The 21,107-nt window shown below is 42.5% G+C and overlaps 1 protein-coding gene across 10 annotated transcripts in view; it reads right to left on the minus strand.

Moving 5' to 3' along the window:
- PCM1 (pericentriolar material 1) overlaps positions 1 to 21,107 on the minus strand; it is a 225,895-nt gene that overhangs the window by 17,588 nt on the left and 187,200 nt on the right. For all 10 annotated transcript variants that reach the window (XM_073607974.1, XM_073607935.1, XM_073607950.1 and 7 more), the window contains 3 exons: positions 20,182 to 20,308; positions 8,851 to 9,011; positions 8,680 to 8,752 (listed from right to left, as the gene is read on the minus strand). In XM_073607974.1, coding sequence (XP_073464075.1) covers positions 8,680 to 8,752; positions 8,851 to 9,011; positions 20,182 to 20,308 — 361 coding nt within the window. The remainder of the gene's footprint in view (positions 1 to 8,679; positions 8,753 to 8,850; positions 9,012 to 20,181; positions 20,309 to 21,107) is intronic.

A 21,107-nucleotide genomic window follows, 5' to 3' on the forward strand; every position in this document is an offset into this window, starting at 1 on the left:
CCGCCGAGGTACTGAGACGAGTGAGGCCAAGATGGCCCCCACCCGTCTCTATACCATGTGACGGCCGGAGCGACGTCATTACGACGGCTCCGCCCACTTCTCTTAAAGGCACAATTTTTTTTGTGTCATTTTTTTTAAACGATTTTTTTTTTTTTTTTTTGCATTTTAGTGTAAATATGAGATCTGAGGACTTTTTGACCCCAGATCTCATATTTAAGAGGTCCTGTCATGCTTTTTTCTATTACAAGGGATGTTTACATTCCTTGTAATAGGAATACAAGTGATCCAAATTTTTTTTTTTAAAAAACAGTGAAAAAATAAATAAAATAAAGTAAAATAAATAATAAAAAAAAAAAAAAAAAATTTAAAGCGCCCTGTCCCGACTAGCTCGCGCACAGAAGCGAACGCATACGTGAGTAGCGCCCGCATATGAAAACGGTGGTCAAACCACACATGTGAGGTATCGCCGCGACCGGTATTGCGAGAGCAATAATTCTAGCCCTAGACCTCCTCTGTAACTCCAAACATGCAACCTGTAGAATTTTTTTAAACGTCGCCTATGGAGATTTTTAAGGGTAAAAGTTTGACGCTATTCCACGAGCGGGCGCAATTTTGAAGCGTGACATGTTGGGTATCAATTTACTTGGCATAACATTATCTTTCACAATATAAAAAAAAATTGGGCTAACTTTACTGTTGTCTTATTTTTTTATTCAAAAAAGTGATTTTTTTCCAAAAAAAGTGCGCTTATAAGACCGCTGCGCAAATACGGTGCAAAAAAAAGTATTGCAATGACCGCCATTTTATTCTCTAGGGTGTTAGAAAAAAAACAATATATAATGTTTGGGGGTTCTAAGTAATTTTCTAGCAAAAAAACCTGTTTTAAACATGTAAACACCTAAAATCCAAAACGAGGCTGGTCTTTAAGTGGTTAAAGGATAGAATTAAAAAAAATACTAATAAAACCACTGCTCCTACCAATTTATACCACTAGGTGGAGTAAAACAATGAAAGTAAAAGAAAACAAAATATATGTGGCGCCTGGTGGTAGGTGCTTCTAATTAAACCTCAATTCAAGTGTAAATGATGTTTCTATAAATGCATATATGAACTATTTGCAAACGGTATTGTCTCCTATTTGCCTATGAAGGAGATAGTGAAAAGCAATTTAAATACATATGAGTATAAGTGATATAGTATAAGTAAACCAAACAGATATAATACTACTAATGTGTTGAATCATGAATACGCCAAGTGTATATAGTGCAAATCAGTGGTCTATAAATAAAGTGTTATGTATATTTAAATATGTCACAATCTGTGAACATTGGTATAAAACATATGCGATGAATTAAACACAATTCATCGTGACTCTATTTATCCCATAAACCAATATAATCAAAATCAATGTTTCAAAACAAATATTGTAAAATAAACATATAAAACTAAATAGATCTCCCAGCATGTAAAATTCTAAAATGTCAATAATCTAATTAATACCAATAGTCCAAAAATAATATAGGAGCAATAAAGTGCTCTTGTGCCAGTGAAAAAAACAATTCTTGATCTCATGCCAATATTAATAAATAAAAATAGTCCAAAATTATATAAAATCAATAAAGTGCTTTTGTGCCAGTGAGGAAACCAACTCTTGATCTAATTCACTTTCCAATGGGTGATCACACCATGTGTGCCTTATTCGTGCTCCTATTTTGGCTGCACTCACCAGAAACTTCTCCCCCTCCTGGGGTCTGAGGCATCCACAATATATGCCCCTGTGTAGCAATTTAGGGTTTATCCCGTCCTTGGTGGTGGTTAAGAGGAGTGCCCATCATATACCAAACATCATAAAAGAGAGAGGGAGCCCAATAGCGTGATACTGTATCAAACTGTTTATTACATAAACATGTGGAAAGGTACTCACATTCAACTGGAATAATACAAGCATATGTTGCTGACACTAGCGCCTGTAGCCAGAAGTGATGCAAGGACGTATGCTGACTCCACCCTACGTGTTTCGTCACTGACATCATTTGGAGCGTGATGACGACGTGACTGAGAAGCAGTATGGACGAGGGCATTGAGACAGCAGGTCTGGCCTGTTTGGAAGAGGCCAGGGGTCATCTCCCAGAATTCCTATGTCTGTATGCCAGGTGGTTCTTGGCCAATTTTGCACAAAAAGAAAACATTTTTTTCTTTTCCTCTAATTAGCGAAGTAATCCAAGAACAATCTGCATGGCAGGAAAGGCATACAGTATCTTAGCCAGAATGAAGTCCAGGGAATGTTGGTGAAGAAATCATTTCCCCAGGATCCAGGCAGTGATGGTTGGTAAAATCCGCCTGCCAATTGTCCACTCCCAGAATGTGAACAGTGTAATAAAATAAGTGGACAGTGGTCCTCCATCCACGGGAGAATCAGACCTACTTTCTATCAAGGCTGCTTGACTCCTGGTATCTTGCTGTTGATTGATAAAGGCCACTATGCAGGAATGTTGTACCCTTATTGTGTCCCTGAAGGGGAGCCAATGACACAGAGCTAGTTATAATGCTCTGGATGTTGATGGGGAGCTTTGCTTCCCTTGGGGACCAGATTCCTTAACCACTTAGGCACTGGAGCTTTTTTTTTTTTCACACGTAAAATTTGATATAAAATTACTTAAAACCCCCAGAACATTAGGAGTCACCCCGCACTATGAAAATGATCAGTGGCTATACAGCTGCTGTATCACTTTCAGTTTACAGTTGGGAGCCGGCTGAGAAAAATAAGCATAACTGATGGCTGCAGATTGTGCTTAAAGAGGAACTGCAGTCTGCTAACATAATTTGTAATAAAAAAAATCTTTGCCATTCTGAAGCTTCCCTCCAACCACTTTGGATATCATTTTATATATACTGTAATTCTGTACTTGCCAAATATGCTGCAGAAATCTCCCTCCACTGAGTCTGGCTGCATCCATTTTAACTGTGGGCAGCCGAAGCTGCTGCCTGTTCACTTCCTTGATTTACACAGAGGCACACCTCCAGCTCTGCAGAGAGAGCTGCGCATGATGTCATAAGCCTAGGCTTTTTTACCAGACAAGAAACAGGAAGTGGGCTGTATAAGGTATTTACTGGCAGAAAAAAAACGTTCAACTATCCAAAGTTAAAACTACAAGAGCAGAAGCTTTTTTAATAGATGTAAATTAAAAAAAAAAAAAAATGAAGGTCCACTTTAAAGTAATACTAAAGTCTTGTTTTTTTCTTTAAAAAATAACAAACATGTTATACTTACCTGCGCTGTGCAGTAACATGGTTGCACAGAGCAGCCCCGATCCTCCTCTTCTCAGGTCCCTCGTCGGCATTCCTGGCCCCTTCAATCCTGCTTAGTGCCCCCACAGCAAGCAGCTTGCTATGGGGACACCCGAGTCGCAGCGGTGTGTCCATTCAAACAGAGAATCGTCGTTCGGCCCCACCCCCTCTCTCTCCTCATTGGCTAACTGACTGTAAATTGCTCAAGACCATTAGAATGTTGTTCTGAAGAAGCCTTGAGGGGAACTGAGCAAAAGGAACATCCTTGAATGAGGCTACCATAAAACCCAGGACCATCTGGGAGAATCTCAAAGATAGATGTCTTTCTGATCTTACGGTCCAAGCATAGAATGGTAAAGAGGCAAGTTGACAGAAGGAAAACTTTTGCCTGGACCATGTCTAAATCAAAGCCCCCTCTGCTCCCTCCTCCTCCATGCCAGCACCGCCCCGACCTCTCCGTCGCCACCTGTCTCCAGTGCAGGGAGAGTTACAGATTATCGGGATGACAGAGTGCATCTCTGGCTCATAGGTCTGTATGTGCAAACACCGCTCGTGGTACAGCCGTGCCTCCCTGTACAATGGAACAGTGCCTCTGCGCTGTCTATCACAATTCCGGTGCAGGGAGGTGGGGCTGTACCACAAGCAGTGTTCTCACATACAGACTTACCAGCCAAGGATGCGCTCTGTCATCCCGATGATCTGAAACTCTCCCCGCTTTGCACTGATGGGCACTGATAAGGCACTGCTGACACCGCAATGACACTTGGCACTGGTGGTCACTGACATTCGGCAATGGTTTGCATTTATATTAAAATGCTTTGTATTTATAAGGCTGTAACCCATCATACCGTGTGTTATGTATGGCTTTCTGGCTGCAGAATGAGGGGTGTGCTTTATGTTGAAGTGGGCGAGTTCACATTTACATGTACAAGCCTGGTGTACCTCTCACATTCACTCCCATCCTAAGGATTCATGGGAAATGTAGTCTGATTACAGTTAGAGAGAAGAGGATATGATGCAATCACTCTTCTAAGAGATCCTCCCTGCCAGAAAAGATGATGCATTTTTTGAATCACAGAGCTGACTTCCTGAAAATTAAATCAGACATATCTCTTAACAAAACAAACATTTCACAAATGGAATAACCGTTTAGTGTTGTGTGTGTGTGAGGGATTTTTTGAAAATCCCGGAGTTCTGCTTTAAGTGTTCTGCTAGAACGTGGTCCTTGAATACAGGATCCTGTGAATTGATCATTTTCTTAGACCAATTAGCTGCAGTTTGACAAACAGAGATTAAAATTGCTGGTTACAGTGCTGGGACTGCAGGAGCAAACAGCCTTAAAGAACATTTCTTAATTTAAAGGATTCTGCTGACAGAAAATTTGAAACATCTTCAATAGGCACAGTAAGATTTGTTTTTAAGACTGAGACTGCAGATACTACTTACAAGGAATAGTGCCCTAGACCTCTCTATAGAACCCCGTGGCTAACTACACGCGCTGCACAAAGTGCAGAGATGAGCACCCAAGCAGGAAACGGTGCCCAAAGCAACATTACAGGCTTTACACCCATAGGACCACTGTGGAATCCAGGTATGGCTCCCAAGGTTTAGCCGATCAAGATGCATTGCTTAAATTGTTGTTTAAGAAGATGGTTAAGTATTTGATTGAATAATCTGAAGTAAAACAACAAATGAGTGAAGCTAGGAGTGATTTCTTTGTAAGGGAGAAGAGGTCCATTACCTTAGGACACTAGCAAGTGGTCCTAGAAAGGAGCTGTTTCCAATATCAGGTCCTGATTATCCAGGTATTCTACTACATGTATACCCTAAGAGAAGTAGAACTAGCATCAGGGTAAGTGCCTTGGTGAAGGCCTGAGGAGCAGGAAGTATGTGTAAGTAGGCATCTCTGATGTCCAAAGAGGGCAGAATAACCCTCAGTAGAAGGGAGGCAATGGCTGCTTTTGACCAATTACATGTAAAATTTAATTTGCCTTGTAAACAGTCAACAAATTTGAGAAGAAATCCTTAAACTGTTTCATGTCCAGAACTGGGTTAAGAACCCCCAGTAAAAGAAGTTTTTGAATAGCAGCAAGGAAATCTGCCTGTTTTTGCGGGGAAGATGGCAAATGTGAGCACATGAATGGGGGAGGATGCCAAGTCCAGGGATAGAGCTCAGGGCTCCCCACATGGAGACAGCCTCACCCAAGGAGACAGGAAGTCATGCTGAGGAGTCAGGAGGACTCCTCCCTACAGACCCGAGTGTGTGTGAGTGTTGGGAGGACACCCATGTTCTTTAGAGAGACTGCAGGTGGCAGTTTGAACCCTGGATAAGTTAGGAGAGAGCTTGAACCAAGCATACAGGTCTGAGGAACAGACCTATGGCCTAGGCGTGAGGCCTGAAGCAGCTGTCTCTTCAGTAGGTAAGCCAGGAGGCTGAATAACCATGATGCAATAATGGTGGAACCCCCTGCGAGGGAAATTTCTTAAAAAGTTTTTAACCATTTGCCAACCACCCGCCATCATGTCGGCTCGTTCCCATGAATTGCAGTAGCTGTATGGCGGTCACTTTAACAGCTACAGCGGGTGGGCGGTGGGGGAGCCAATGCACGTGGACGGCGGCCGCGATCGCTCCAAAGAGAGCGTAAACAAACAGATCCCCATTCTGACAGGGGAGTAGAAAGATAGTCTGTTCCTAGCAATTAGGAACAGCAATCTCTATGTACTCCCAGTCAGTCCACCGCCCCCCCCCCGCAGTTAGAAACCCCTCACAGGGAACACATTTAACTCCCCGATCGCCCCCTAATGTTAACCCATTCCCTGCCAGTGACATTTATACAGTAATCAGTGCATTTTTATAACACTGATCGCTGTATAATTGTCAATGGTCCCAAAAAAGTGTGAAGTGTCCGATCTGTCCGCTGCAATGTCGCAGTATATGCAGAAAAAAAAAAAAAACATTAAATCGCTGATTATAGCCATTACTATTAAAAATAAAAATGCCATAAATCTATCCCCTATTTTGTAGATGCTATAAATTTTGCGCAAACCAATCAATATAGCTTATTGCGATTTTTTTTACCAAAAATATGTAGAACACCACATATTGGCCTAAACCGAGGAAGAAATTATTTTGTTTACATTTTATTTGGGATATTCATTATAGCAAAAAGTAAAAAAGACAGTGCCGTATTGCAAAAAATGGCCTGGTCATTAAGGGGGCACATCTTCTGGTCCTTAAGTGGTTAATGGGTGAAGCCACTCACCATTAAAGACAGGCTTTAAGCCTTGGTTCACATCTAGAACTTTGTGAACGTGCATTTTTGTGCACTTATTTGGCACGTTTTCGCGCTACATGCATAGGGCAGCTCATTCATTTCAATGGGCTGCCGTACGGGTGCCAAAGTAGCTCATCTACCTTGTTGGGCATTAAGCATCACGTGCAAAAAAGGTGCGTCTGAATGCTGCATTTGGGGTGCTTATTACAAAATGCTCAGGTGTGAATGCAGTATAAGAGTGAGCGATCTAGGCAGCTTTGGGTATTTTTAAGAAGCCCAGCTGGGGACCTTGGGGTGAGCAGACTCAGATGCCCAGCTGCTCAAAGGCCAGGCATGAGTGCACTGCTTCACTAAGAGTAGCAATGGCAAATTCTGGTGAGATCTCAGCAAAATGCATCTCATCCTGATCCAATTCCTCATAAGCAAAAGGTGGGGTCTTCATTTCCCTCAGGCAGCGCATTAGTTGCAGTAAAATCAGAGAACGACTTAGGAGAAGAGGCTGAAGGGGTTTGTTTGGAACCCCCGATGATCTGCAGCCTCCAATAGGATAGAAAACATGCCCAAAAAAGTCAGATATTGTGGCTGAAAACTACTCTCTAGAAAGGTAGAAGGGGTATGTGCCCCAGGGAGCAACTGCTCAGAGGAGGGCAGAGAAAAAGACTGAGGGCTGTAGTCAGAACATAGGAACTAGGGTCCTTGTGCCAGGACCTGTGACAGAAGGAGGAAAAATTACAGTGTTGCACCCCGTGCTCACTACAACCCAACTAGGGGATCAGAGTACCAGCATGCTGTAAAGTAGAGAAGGGTACCAAGTCCAAACCTTAAAGGCAGTTTTCTTTAGCTACCAGAGCAAGAGGTTAGGGACAAGACCCATTCCTGGGTACACCCTCCTTGATGGGCATTGCTCCTGCAGGGTTCTTCAGAGATGGGGCTCCACCATTGTTGGACCACAGGCCTGGATCTGTATAGCACCCTGTGGCCAACTCATCGCGATGCACTACATGCCAAGGTGAAAGCCTATGCAGGATCCAATGTAAAGCAATATTACAGGCCAGCCCCCCATTTTCATCCAGGCGGGGTCTGGATACACACCCACAAGCCTAAGCCATAGGGTAATCCAATCTGGTAAGATGCAAAAAGGGAGCCGCTGGGGCTATGGAGCAGCTAGAAATCCTAATAGAAAAATAGTGAAAAAAAAACAGAATGCAAGAAAAGGTAATCTTCTCTCAGGAAAGAGAAGATGCCAATCATCTAAGGACAATAGCAAATAACAAGGCTTCCTGGTAATGGGAGGGGTTATATAGGGTTGGCTGAAGCTGGGACTTTCTCGTACGCTCCTAATTGTGGATAGATTGGAGTTAAACATTCCTCTTACATGCCTCAATGTGGACAGGCAGAAGCTAAGCATTGATCATACTGTCCTCATTGTTGACAGGCTGATCATGAGGATTGCTCATACCCCCCCCCCCCATTGTGGATAAGCTGAATATTTCTAATACCTTCATCTTTGTGAATATGCTGAAGCTGAGCATTTCTCATGCCATTGTGGATAGACTGGGAAATGCGGATATCCCTTCCTCATTGTGGAGCGTATGAAGCTGGGCATTCTTGTCACCTTCCTCACTATGGATTGGCTAAATGTGCTGAACGCTAGCACCTCTTCTACACCCGGCAGCTTTGCCTTTTCACCCTAGTGGGCACTCTCTGGCAAGAGTCCTCCACCACAGTACAAAGGCCAACATGATGGCTTTCATTAACAGTACATACATAGAATGTACACACAGGCAGAACATTTTTAGAAACATCTGTGCTACTGTTTACTAGGCCAAATGTCACTACACTGTGTCCCCCAAGCTCTGGGAAAGCTTGGCAGTTCTCTCCAATGTATGACGAGTATGTGCACACTAGAACACATACATAAGGTTCACTCTTTTGGGAAGCAATGACGTTTATTTATTTTTTTTTAAGACAGATTGCCTAACTACTTTTGCATAGGTTAATTTTCTGAAATGTTAAAAACAAATATCAGCAGAGATAATGAGCGCCCTCCCCCTTTCAATCTTCTTAGCTCAAGCCTATATGTAGCACAATCAGGGGGTGAAAACATGGACATTACCTGCTTCTTGTATGCATAGTTCTGCTGTGTATTCACCCTCTGTTTCAGTTTCATTGATAGGATTTTTCAAAATCTACAGAACATAAAATTATAAAACCAGACATTTGAATACTGTACACAACATAAGGCACTGTTCAGTAACAACATCTGCAGAATATTCAATATGCCCACCTGTTCCTTTTCATTTTCATCAGTGGTTTCAGCATTGGCTTCCAGTGATGTCTGTACATCCACTGGGCGAGCTTCAAACTCATAATTCTCCTCTTCCTCCTCATTCTCATCTTCTCCACTTCCATAGTTAGTCAATGCCTGTGTTTCTGCTTTGGATAAACCTGTCACCGTAGTAAAACACAAATATGAATATACTTAATGCGAAAATATCAATCAACATAAACAAAAGTTACCTTAAAAATTTTACTGGAAATATAATGTTTTCCCCAACTTGACTACTATACAAGTCTTTCCTAGCAAAGTAGTCAAGAATGAGGTTTCCCTTGCCAGCTGGCTGCCCTTGTGCACTGATTGGGCAGTGTATGGGGTAGAGATAAATACAATTCATAAAGTAGCACAAAGAAGCACCATTGTCACAGTTTCAAAAAACTTAACATCTCTTTTATAAACACATACCAGGGTTGTTTGTGTCACTTTTGGGTTCACAACATGATATGTACACTCATATGATCAGTATATTATGGAATAACTATATCTGAGTAGCTTTAGACAGCAAGGAAAGGGATTAGTTCCTATTGCCTCAGCTTCTGGAGTCGACAAAAACACTGAGCTACACAATGAAGAAGATTGTAGGGTTTTCATTTCCAGTGATGTCAAGAAAATCACAAGACATAACAATACGTAAGGTTCTCTACGTTACAAAATAATAGCACTGTATTAATACAGTCACGCACACAAAGATGATTACATAGATACAGTTTAAAGGGAGCAAGATGGCTTCTTAACTCAATAGACCAGCAATCCGATAATCTGCAAGCCTTGTACAGGAAGACTGGTGTATCAAGACCTCAGAGTGGAGTTTTAGGGTCTTAAGCCAAGGTGATATGAGAAAAGCAAGATCAAGGTAATGGAGTTAACCTCCCCACTTAATGAACAGGAGGTTACCCATAAACCCAAGTGGAAAAAAATTCAGGTATCGGCTCTCTTGAAGAGCTCAGTAGCATAATCCAGGAGGATTTCTCAGATAAGGACAATGTGGGGTGTCAACAAGAGCATGTTCATGAACATAGGGCAAGCCATACACTAAAGACAAGAAAACTGAATAAGAATGTCAGGAACAACCCTAGACACTTGGTAAAACAAGGATGCGTGAAGGAGTCCGATGAGGATGCTTTTGCCCAGTAAGCGCTCTAAAAAGGATTAGTCAAAACTCATTGTAGCTCTTTCATAAAATGTAAAGAGGAGCTCCAGTCAAATTTCTGAAAAATAAAAAACTCAGCAGCTACAAAAATTGTATAGGATTAGAATAGTATAGGATTTTTTTTTTTTTTTTTTTAAGAATTATACTTACCTAGGTGGATACATCGGTCCAATGCTGCATCTGTCGCCCGCTGGTTCTAAGGCTGAGAGCAGAGTGATCAAACACCGCTGATCGCACGGTTCTCAGTGCTCCCTGAGCAGAAAGCTAGTGACTATCAGTCACCGCTGTCTGCTCTACCCCTCCATGCTCACCTGGAGCGCTGAGCTGTGGAGGGGTGGGAGCAGCTGGCTCAGCCTTTCAGTGGATCACTGAGAGGCTGAGCCAGGTGCCGGTCCAGGCACGTGGGTGGATCCCGACCATATGGTCGTGATCTTTCCTCAGCCTGGACCGGCTGTGTGATGTCAGATGTGCACCCTTTAGGCTATAAAATTCTGCACATATGCAAAGAAAGAAGAGGGATTTTGAAATTTGATGAATCACATTTTCTATGGTGTTTATGCAGAGTAGTAAGCCCAATGGCAAGAGCTGTAATCTAGCAAAAAGCAAATGATTGTCTATATTGGGTTTTCCAACCCAGTCTGCTATACTTTGGGCAAAAGGTAAGATGGCAGTAGCCAGTTGCAAGGCTGGACCTGCCAGCCCAAACCCCAAAAGAGCCTCCAAACGCCTATCAACTGAATCATTAAAGGAGGGAATGTCTTTATATAAAAAAAAAAAAAAATAGTAGATCGATTATTTAGCACAACAATGGCTGGGCCCACAGAGGGAAAAGTCCATTTCTTTTGAAATTCCTGTCATAGGGGTAGTAGGTAGGGGTAAATAACCTCTTGGAATTAGGCAAATCATTACATAAAGTCCAATTCACTTAATCAAGAATAGGGAAAGACTTTATAGATTTTGCCCTTTTGTGCCTATTGGTGTATGTGGGGACTTGTGGAACTAGATGTATCTAGTATACACACTGCCTCAATCAAAGAATTCAAGGTAGACAACATTTGACGAGGAGGTAAAGAACAGACTTCACTAAATTCCATCTAAGGAAGTTGGACAAATCCTGTTTTTTCACAAGCCTTGCCTGGATCATTATTTGACCTTGAATACCATCAATGGATCCAGATGTGTTACATCAGACTTTAAATTAAAAAAAAAATTCTATCTTTCAGGCGTAAACCTCATTCTCTGGCAGGAACATTTCAAAACATGGCACTGTTCTATCAAAAAGCATTTGCTGTCCTGAAATACAATGAAGAAATGGACCTACACCGTAAGAGAACCCAGTTTCCTGCAATCACTTAATTGGCCTCTGGGATCGCAAACCAGCCATAATGCAAGCTAATTGACTTTTTAGTGTATCCCTATAGCATACAGACTATTGCCAATGCTCATTTGCTAGGAAGGTTAGAAACTTATGCATGTGTGTCGTATGCATATTTGTAGTACTTTGTATGTCCTGTATTGTTCTCCTACATTTTTAAGTAGTCTGCATATGCAACATTTTTTGTTTAGTAAGAGCAAAGTAATACTACAGGGTTTTTCAGTTACTCGCTGTACTGCAAAGTAGCTGAAAAGAGACAGGAAAAACACCAACCACACCCAACAGAGCTAAAGAGGACTCGGAGGAAGGAATGGATAGATGCAAGGGCAGAGGGCAACATAACTGCAGGCTGCAGATGAACTCTGCACCACCAATAGTTGTGCTGCAAGCAGCCTCAGTTTTTAGTAGAAAGTGGACAGGGGGTGTCTGGTACAGTGGGACTGCCCCCTCTGTGTCTGTAATCAGATATACTGTGATTGCATGATGATAAAGTAATGTATAGGTCCAGAGTAGGAGGCAAGACGCCAAGTACTCAAAAAATACAGATAGTAGCATGTGAGGGTCAGATGGTTGGAGGTGACCAAAGTCACTGTCAGCAGGAATAAAGCAAAATTCCATGCGACTCCTTGCAAGCTGAAGAAGCAGCAGGACATGTTTCCTCAAGGTGTAAATACATGGAGCATGCACAGAGAACATCCTTGTACAGAGGGTAACACCAGCGCTCATTTTCACCATTTCAGTGGCAAAACATAAGAATGGAGTGTGAAAAATGCTCCAATTGCCCCTTTAAGGCTATCCTCATAATGCCCACTCCATAAATGTATAAAAGTGTTAACCAAGACTGACAATGGCAGTGCCATCAAAGACAACTGCAGCAGCAATGTAGATGAGTTAACTGAATAAAAAAAATTTAAGAAAAAAAAAAAAAAAAAAAAAAAAGAAGGCTTAGACCTATCTAGCAGAGCTAAGGAAAAGATGCCGATCCTCTCAGTACACTAGCAAAAAACAGGCATGCTGGTAGTAGGTGGGTTATCCTGGCCAGCCTACAGTTTGTCTACCAGAGTCCAATCCTCTTGTAGCTGACAGTATAACCTGAAAGTTAAAGATTTTCTGTGTCCTTCAAGTTCTTTCACAGCCCGATTTGCTTCCTGTCATCGGCCTCTTACAGTCTTTTTTTATCAGCACTTGGCCTTATGGATTTAATGTGGTGAGACATGTATCAGATTTGAAGAACCTTAGAAAGCAGGCATTTAAGCATTCACATTTAAGCATCTACTAGCCCTCAGCGCAAGCTGCCTTGTTGCATAAACATTTAGAACCTGTTCACACCTTTATGCAGCACTCTGCAATCTAAGGTTTTTTTTGTGTGTTGAGGCAACCTGCAGCTCACTGCATTAGCTACTATGCACTTTTTTGCAGCACAAGTATGTTAGGGTGCTGTTCAAAATGAATGGCACTGCAACACCAATGCACATATAGTCTACCGCAATAGGGCAGTGTAAACAGACTCTTAAGGTTGGTTCTGCTGACTTTAGATGGTCATGTCAACAGAGGGGGAGTCGGAGCCAGGAGATCAGCAAAGACTTACCATGGGAAACAAGAAAAACAATTATGACAGGTTTATTAATTAGCCTAAGCTCACTCTCCTCCCCAACCCCTACCTCCTATGGGGGTCTGGAACTACTCATACACATGAGATTCTAGGTGCTAAAAGTGCCAATAGATGTCTGCCATGACGTTAATAGACAGGTGATGTGTAATTTTTACCACAAGGGGATGCCTGCCACCGAATACAAAAATGGGGAGCTATAAGTTGTGACTGCCAATGATGGCTTACACAATGCTTATGATGAGTAAAAATAGGGGGTAGAAATGGCGCTGTTCTAGGGTGGAGTGTCTCACACTCCTAGCATGAGAAGGATCCCTGATGGGACCAAACGTGAAAAATAGGAGTAAACCTATTGGATGTATCACTGTTGTGATTCAAATAAACAAAAAAAAACAGACCAATAAATTGTGCGATCCTAGTATGCAAATGATCTGGGTTCTAATGCAACAGTCTGGTGTGACGCTATAAAAAAAAGTATCATGCATATGTAAGTGACAGTGCCTGCATATAAAACATATGTGAAAGCGTAAAACACTGATATCCTTCTTGTGATACCCTCTAATAAAATTATACTAAAGAAAGTACTGGTGCACTAAAAGTCCATATATAAAAATAATAAAAAGTGACAGGTGCTCTTCATAAGCTGTATTCTGTGCTTCTTGGAGATGCCCTATAAGAAATGCACTCACCAGAACCATTCACCCCACATGTGTAGCAAACAAAAGGACCTTGTCCTGCTTCAGCTGGTTGTTTCCGCGTTTGCGGTGTAAGGCATATTAGGATTGCACAATTTATTGGTCTGGTTTTTTGTTTATTTGAATTACAACAGTGCCAAACCAGACTGTTGTATTAGGACCCAGATTATTTGCATATTAGGACTGCACAATTTATTGGTTTGATTTTGTGTTTATTTGAATCACTCTGAGGTTATTTGCACAATAGTATATTAGATTGTTGTATTAGGACACAGGGATACATCCAATAGATTTACTCCTATTTTTCACGTTTGGTCCCATCAGGGATACTTCTCATGCTAGGCGTGCGAGACACTCCACCCTAGAACAGCGCCATTTCTACCTCCCTATTTTTACTCATCCTATATTTCCGCTCCTGGTAGAGACAGCAGTTCTTCCTTACCTTTCATTTCCACAAGCGCAGGATTCCAAATATCTTTTTACAATGCTTATGATGCTCTTTAAAATGGAAGTAAACTTAAATCACTGAATGTTACCTATAGGTAAGCCTATAATAAGGCTTACCTATAGGTAATGAAATATCTTCTAAACGGCCACCGTTTAGGAGATATTTATTGTGCATGCAGCCAGTGACATCACTAGTGCATGTGCTCTGAAGAAACGGCCCCCGTGCCGCTCCTTCAGAGCCCTGTGCCGTGAACGATGGCTACCATGCGCATGCACAGGAGTGATATCATGGCTCCGGCCAGTCAGAGCCGGAGTCCGCGAACCTGGAAGCAGACAGGTGAAGATGGGTGAACCTTCAGCTCTAACATCTTGGTGCTGGAAGAGCTTAGTTTTAAGGGAAGTTTAACATAATGTGCTAGTATGCGATGCATACTAGCACATTCTGACATTACCTTGAAGGTTAAAAAAAAAAAAAGTCCAGTGGTTTACAACCGCTTTAATAAGATCAAAGAAATCTACAAACTACACCTGTTGGGTAAAGTGCACTTGAAAAACCATAAAACATTATGCACAAATTCGGCATTACGCACTTAGCTTCACCCCTAGCCTTCAATTCTCCAAGCCGTCTCCATTCGAATGCTTAATCTTAATGGTCCCCTCACAGAAAGGACTGTCCTCAGACATATATAAACTCTTACGATATGGTCGCTCAGGGGAAACATAGTTACATGCTCAGATGCACCTTGGAGAGGCATTATCCCTTGCACAATGGACAACTATGGTCCTGGGCAGCCAAGAGCTCTATTTGCACGCTCACATGTAAGGTGCTCTTCCTTTGGTACCTGACACCATCTCGCTTACATGCTATATACTCATCAGCCTCGGATCGCTGCTGGAGAGGTCTCCAAGACCAGGGCACGTTACTCCATATTAACTGGAACTGCCCTTCCCTTCAGCCTTACTGGCGCTCGGTCCAGGGACTACTCCACCGGCCGTTTGAGGTGGATATCCCTCTCTCCCCTAGGCTTTTTTGTTGGGTCTGCTTCCTTCTAAACTACCCAGGCTAGCCAAAAAACTGGCCACGCATATACTAACGGCGGCTAGATGTCTAGTGGCCCTTCACTGGAAACAACGAAACCCCCCAACACTATGATCTTTATGCTAGAATCAAGGATGTGGAGGTTATGGAATCCATGTCGGCTCGCTTGCTTGACCAGATGGACCGACATACGGCAATATGATTATCTTGGTATCTCCGGATAGACCCCTCCTTGATCCCACTCGATTCCCCTTGCCCTGTACACTGTAAACACTTGGAATCCAGGAGGGACGAGCCCAGGAGAGACGAGCCCAGCTGATTGTTGTCATCTTATACTCCGCCACCCCTTTTTTTCCCTCTATCTTCCATTTGTTCTATGTTTTTCATTTCTTTCCTGGAAATGCAAGCCACGCTATTATACATTATTTTTATTATACAGGTTTTATATAGCGCCAACAGTTTGCGCAGCTCTTAACAAAATAAAGGCAGACATTACAGTTACATTACAATTTGGTACAAGAGGAATCAGAGGGCTCTGCTCACTAGAGCTTACAATATAAAAAGGAAGGGACAATTGATACAAAAGGTAATATCTGTGGGGGATGAGCTGATGGAGGAAGTAAAACAGTGTTAGTTAGAAGTAGGATAAGCTTCTTTAAAGAGAAGGGTTTTCAGGGATCGTCTAAAGATGGATAGATTAGGGGACAGTCGGACAAATTGGGGTAGGGAGTTCCAAAGGATGAGAGAAGCTCTGAACAAATCCTGGAAGCAAGCATGGGAGGAGGTGACAAGGGAACTAGAGAGCAGGTCGTCTTGGGAGGACCAAAGAGAGCGGCTTGGTTGGTATTTTGGGACTAGGTTATTGATGTAGGTGGGGGCAGAGTTATGGATGTCTTTGTAAATTATTGTTAGTACTTTGAATTTTATTTATTGGGTGAGTGGAAGCCAGTGGAGGGATTGGCAGAGAGGGGTGGGGGACACTGAATGGTTGGTAAGGTGGATCTTGCAGCGGCATTCATTATGGACTGAAGGGGGGGATAGTCTATGTAAAGGTAATCCAATGAGGAGGGAGTTGCAGTAGTGGAGGCAAGAGATAAGCAGGGAGTGAATTAGAAGCTTGGTGGTGTCATTAGTTAAAAAGGGGCGAATTCTGGAAATGTTGCGGAGGCTAAGGCAGCATGATTTGGACAGGGATTGTATGTGGGCCTGAAAGGACAATTCAGAGTCTAAGGTTTACCCTAGCACCCTGGCATGTGGGGACGGACTGATAGATGTGCCATTGATCTCGACAGAGAAGTCAGGGGAAGGGGCACGTGGGGGAGGAAATATTAAGAGCTCAGTTTTAGATAGTTTCAGTTTGAGGAAGTGGTTTGACATGCAGACTGATATGTCTGTTAGTAAATCAGTGATGGGTGAGGAGATTGATGGGGTGAGCTGAGGGGCAGAAAGATAGCTTTGGGTGTCATCAGCATATAAATGGTAGTGGAAGCCATGGGAGGCTATCAGCTGACCCAGGGAGGACATGTAGAGCGAGAATAGTAGAGGTCCAAGGACAGAACCTTGGGGGACCCCAACAGTAAGAGGAGTTGGAGAGGAGGAAGTGAAGTAGTGACACTGAAGGTGCGATGAGATACGTAAGATTCGAACCAACAGAGAGTGCAGCCATGGAGACTAAGCAAATTGAGTTTTTTGAGGAGGAGGGGGTGGTCAACTGTTTTAAAAGCAGCGGAAAGGTCCAAGAGTAAGAGTACGGAATAATGACAGTTGGTTTTGGCTGTTAGTAAGTCGTTTGTGAGTTTAAGTAGGGAAGTTTCTGTGGAGTGCTGTGGGCGAAATCCAGACTGAAGGGGATCAAGAAGGTTATTCTCAATGAGGTGGTCGCTCAGTCGGTTGTAGACTAAACGTTCAAGGAGACTGGAGGCAAAAGGGAGTAAAGAGATGAGGTCTTAGGTTGTTAAGATTGGTGGGGTCTAGTGAGGCCTTTTTTGGTATGGGAGTGACTAGCACATGTTTTAGAGGGTTAGGGAAGATGCCAGTAGAGAGTGAGAAGTTGACGATATGAGTTAAAGAGTGTAGGATAGAGTCAGATGGTGACCGTAGTATTTGACAAGAACAGGGTCCAGGGGGCAGGAGGTTAGGTGGGCGTTAGAAAAAAGTTTAGAGACTTCCTCTATAGTAGCTGGGTTAAAAGAGGGAAGTATTGATTGTGCAGGAGGACAAGGAGTGTAAAGTGAGGGAGATATCTGTAGAGCGGACATCTTGAGATGAATTGTCTCTATCTTATTTTTGAAGTGATTAGCAATCTCCTGGGCAGTAAGTTAGTTGGTGGAAGTAATGGGGGATGAAGTAGAGTGGTAAAGGTAGAAAAAAGTTGACGGGGACTGCGTGAGAGGGTGTTAATGAGAGTGATAAAGCAAGTCTGTTTGGCAGGAATGGTATTTTTGGAGGGCAGATTTATATTGGCTGAAATCTTGCTGTGACTTAGTCTTACGCCACAGAAGCTCAAGAGTGAGGCTACCTTTTTTGAGGCTTCTGGTATTGTCTGTTTGCCAGGGTTGTAGCGGTTGGGGACTGACTCTGTGCGTAGTGAGGGGGGTGAAGGTATCCAGGGTGGATGACAGTGAACTGTTGTAGACAGAAGTGGCCAAGTTGGGGCAGGACAAGGATGAGATTTTGTCGTAGAGACAATCTGTAGCAGAAAAAAAGAAGAGAAGGGTTAAGATGGCGAAGGTTTCTACGGGTAATAGTTTGGTAGTTGGAAGGCCAGGAGGAGGCAGACAAGGAGAGTGTGAAATTAATAAGGTGGTGATCAGAGAGAGGAAAAGGAATATTGGAGAGGTTGTGTGGAGTGCATAGGTAGGAGAACATGAGGTCAAGGCAGTTGCCAACAGAGTGAGTAGAAGCACTTATCCATTGTTTTAGGTCAAAAGAGGAGGTTAGGCTCAGGAGCTTAAAAGTAGCGGGAGTGTTAAGATTAACAGGATGTTGTAGTCACCAGGAATGATTGTTGGAATTTCAGAGGAGAGAAAGCAGGGTAGCCAGGCAGAGAAGTCGTCAAGGAAGTTTGATACTAGTCCAGGGGGCTGATAGATCACTGCAATTCTCAATGAAACTGGAGAAAATAGACAAATACAGTGAGAGCTTCAAATGAGGAGAGGGACAGAGGGGGGCGGGTGAAGAACCTGAAAAGTGCTTTGAGAGGATAGGAGGATTCCAACACCACCTCCTTTCTGTCCACTATGCCTGGGAGACTGAGTCCACAGGAGGCCACCATAGGAGAGAGCAGCAGGGGAAGGAAGGTCAGATTTTTGAATCCAGGTCACATTAATTGCAAGTAGGTTCAGGGAGTTTGTGATAAAAAGGTCACGGACGGTGGTGAGTTTGTTACAAACAGAGTGGGCATTCCAAAGGGCACAGGAGAAGGGGAGGCTGGTTCTAGGTTGAAGAGGAATAGAAATGAGATTGTGTGGATTGCGGCTGCTAACAGAGGATGGAGGGTGCTGGGTATGCTGGCTGAAGGTAAATGATGGTGGTCCAGGATTTGGGGAAATATCTCCAGAAGTTAGGAGAAGCAGAAGGGTGAGAGATGATATGGGAGTGTGACTTATTTGGGGGGACACGTCCCAGTGTCCTGTAGGTGTTATTGGTATATGGGTTTAGAATTAGCAGGAGCCGATATGTGCAGTAATAAAGGTGAAGACAGGAGTGAGGGTGCAACTGTGAGAAGGAAAATTTTCCATTACAGAATAACCTAATGGTCTGTCTGACTGAGAAGCTCTTACTGTTTCTCCAGCATTTTGTTCTCTCGTTTAACCTCCCTGGCAGTATGATTATTTCAGATTTTTGATGCTGAAAGCGGTACAATTATTTTGCATGGAAATTTAGCGTTTTATATTGTAGGCCTGTATATCTTAGGAATAACTCACTTAAATCTATCCAAACAAGAGACTAGTAGATATCCTGGGTATGATAAAGTTTGAAAAACGAAATTATAAATTATAATATAATAAATAACTATAAATAATTATAAGAAATAATAATATAATAATAATAATAATAAAAATGATTCAATAATATGATCAAATCAAAAACACTGAAATTTGCTCAGTTGCAGAATTGTCGCTGTCGTTACTTTCAGTGTTTGATGACGGATTTCCCCACAAATCGCTATTGCTCAATTCTGCAAGTGATTCTAATTTATTATCGCTGTTTTCTAGCTGGTCTAAACCTTCTTTTGATGTAAAGGGACGGTTTTGGTTGCTATGGACAATCTCCAGTTTCCAGGCAAAAAGAACAGCTTTTATAATATAAAACTGCATGCAGGGCACTGGAGAAACCACTAGGGACAAAAGGGAGTTGAAATAAATTGATACAGTAACGTAATCTGTAAGAGAACAGTGTACGGTATATGTATTGTGCGTTTTACTTTTTGAATTTGGTGCCGTTCTCCGTGCGTCGCAACGCTCACAGGGAACGGAGCTCTGCTTAAGTGATAGATCGAGCGGAGGACGGCTCGCTCACACTGCGGGGAGACATCGCAGGATCCTGGGGACAAGGTAAGTATGCTCTTCCTGTATCCTGCGATGCAATCCCAAGTCTGGCTCGGGGTTACCGCTTTTGGTACTGAAATTCCACCCCGAGCCAGACTCGGGAATACCGTCAGGGAGGTCAACAGAGCTGTAATCTAGCTGCCTATGTCATTAGACCTTGTCTCAAATCTGAAGTAATAGTCGCTTACGCGCTTATCAGAGTAGTATGTTTTTATTATTTCCCTTCCCCTTCTCCTCCCTCAATTGTGCTTTACACCTTTGTATTGAAAATATTATAAGTCAATAAAAATTGTCAATTATAAAACAAAAAAAACATGCACTAAACAAGAGGCATAAGCATTGGGTGCTACTAAATTAGCAGACAGCAAAGAAATTGATAATACAACAAAAAAGCCAGTATAACAAAAATGCCTACTGATGGACACAGGAATGTTCTCATTTCCATCTTCTTCCTCTGAAATGTCAGATCTCCCACTGTGAGCTTCAGACACATCAATACATTTGTTTTGTGACTTTGATACGATCTCTGTTTCATCCTTGTCCTAGGAAAAACAACAACAACTGAGCTATAGAAAAAAAATGAACAATAAGGCAACACGGTAATAACTAAATAACATTTACATGTACCGAATAACCAGAAATGATATATCACGTTATATTAGCCTCTGGTACTGCAGAATAGGCATAGTCCTGAAAGATTGCCAACAGCAATGTGCCCTCTGCCCAGCATGCTGTCGCCGATTCTCCCTTTTGGCTTCTCTGTGACTCATTGAATCTATTCACCGAGAAACTATTTCCCACAGTACTGCTCTAAACTAACCTACGTTGCCCCTATATGCCTTTAAACAGCTGCAGAACTGAAAACTCTACCGTAATACTCTAAGTAAATTACTAGTCTATTTTTTTTTCCTCCATAAAACGGATTATATAAAACTTCTTATGCCACTGGGACCTATGGAGACCCCTCTATGTACGCAATCCTGCACTGTACTACAACTTTATGTTCAGTTCTTCAAGCACAGGCAGTGCAAAACGGAACAAGTCACTGTCAAACAGCGCTGTGGAGAAGGTGGTGAAGTGTGGCTTTTGCTCTGTAAGTGCAGCGTTCAGAACATAAACAAGACACTGTCACGATACAGGCAGTCCCCGGGTTAGAAACAAGATAAGGTCTGTGGGTTTGTAAATTGAATTTGTTTGCAAGTCAGAACAGATACATTTTTTAAGTGTAGCTCCAGCCAAAAAAATAATTACATTTTTGGATAGCATAGGGAAGAATTAACACCCCTGTATCATTTGTTTTGCTGTCTGTGCTCCTGTTCTGAAGATTTCATCTCACTGTTT

Source organism: Aquarana catesbeiana, linkage group LG01, assembly GCF_042186555.1.
Source record: "Aquarana catesbeiana isolate 2022-GZ linkage group LG01, ASM4218655v1, whole genome shotgun sequence".
Taxonomy (NCBI): domain Eukaryota; kingdom Metazoa; phylum Chordata; class Amphibia; order Anura; family Ranidae; genus Aquarana; species Aquarana catesbeiana.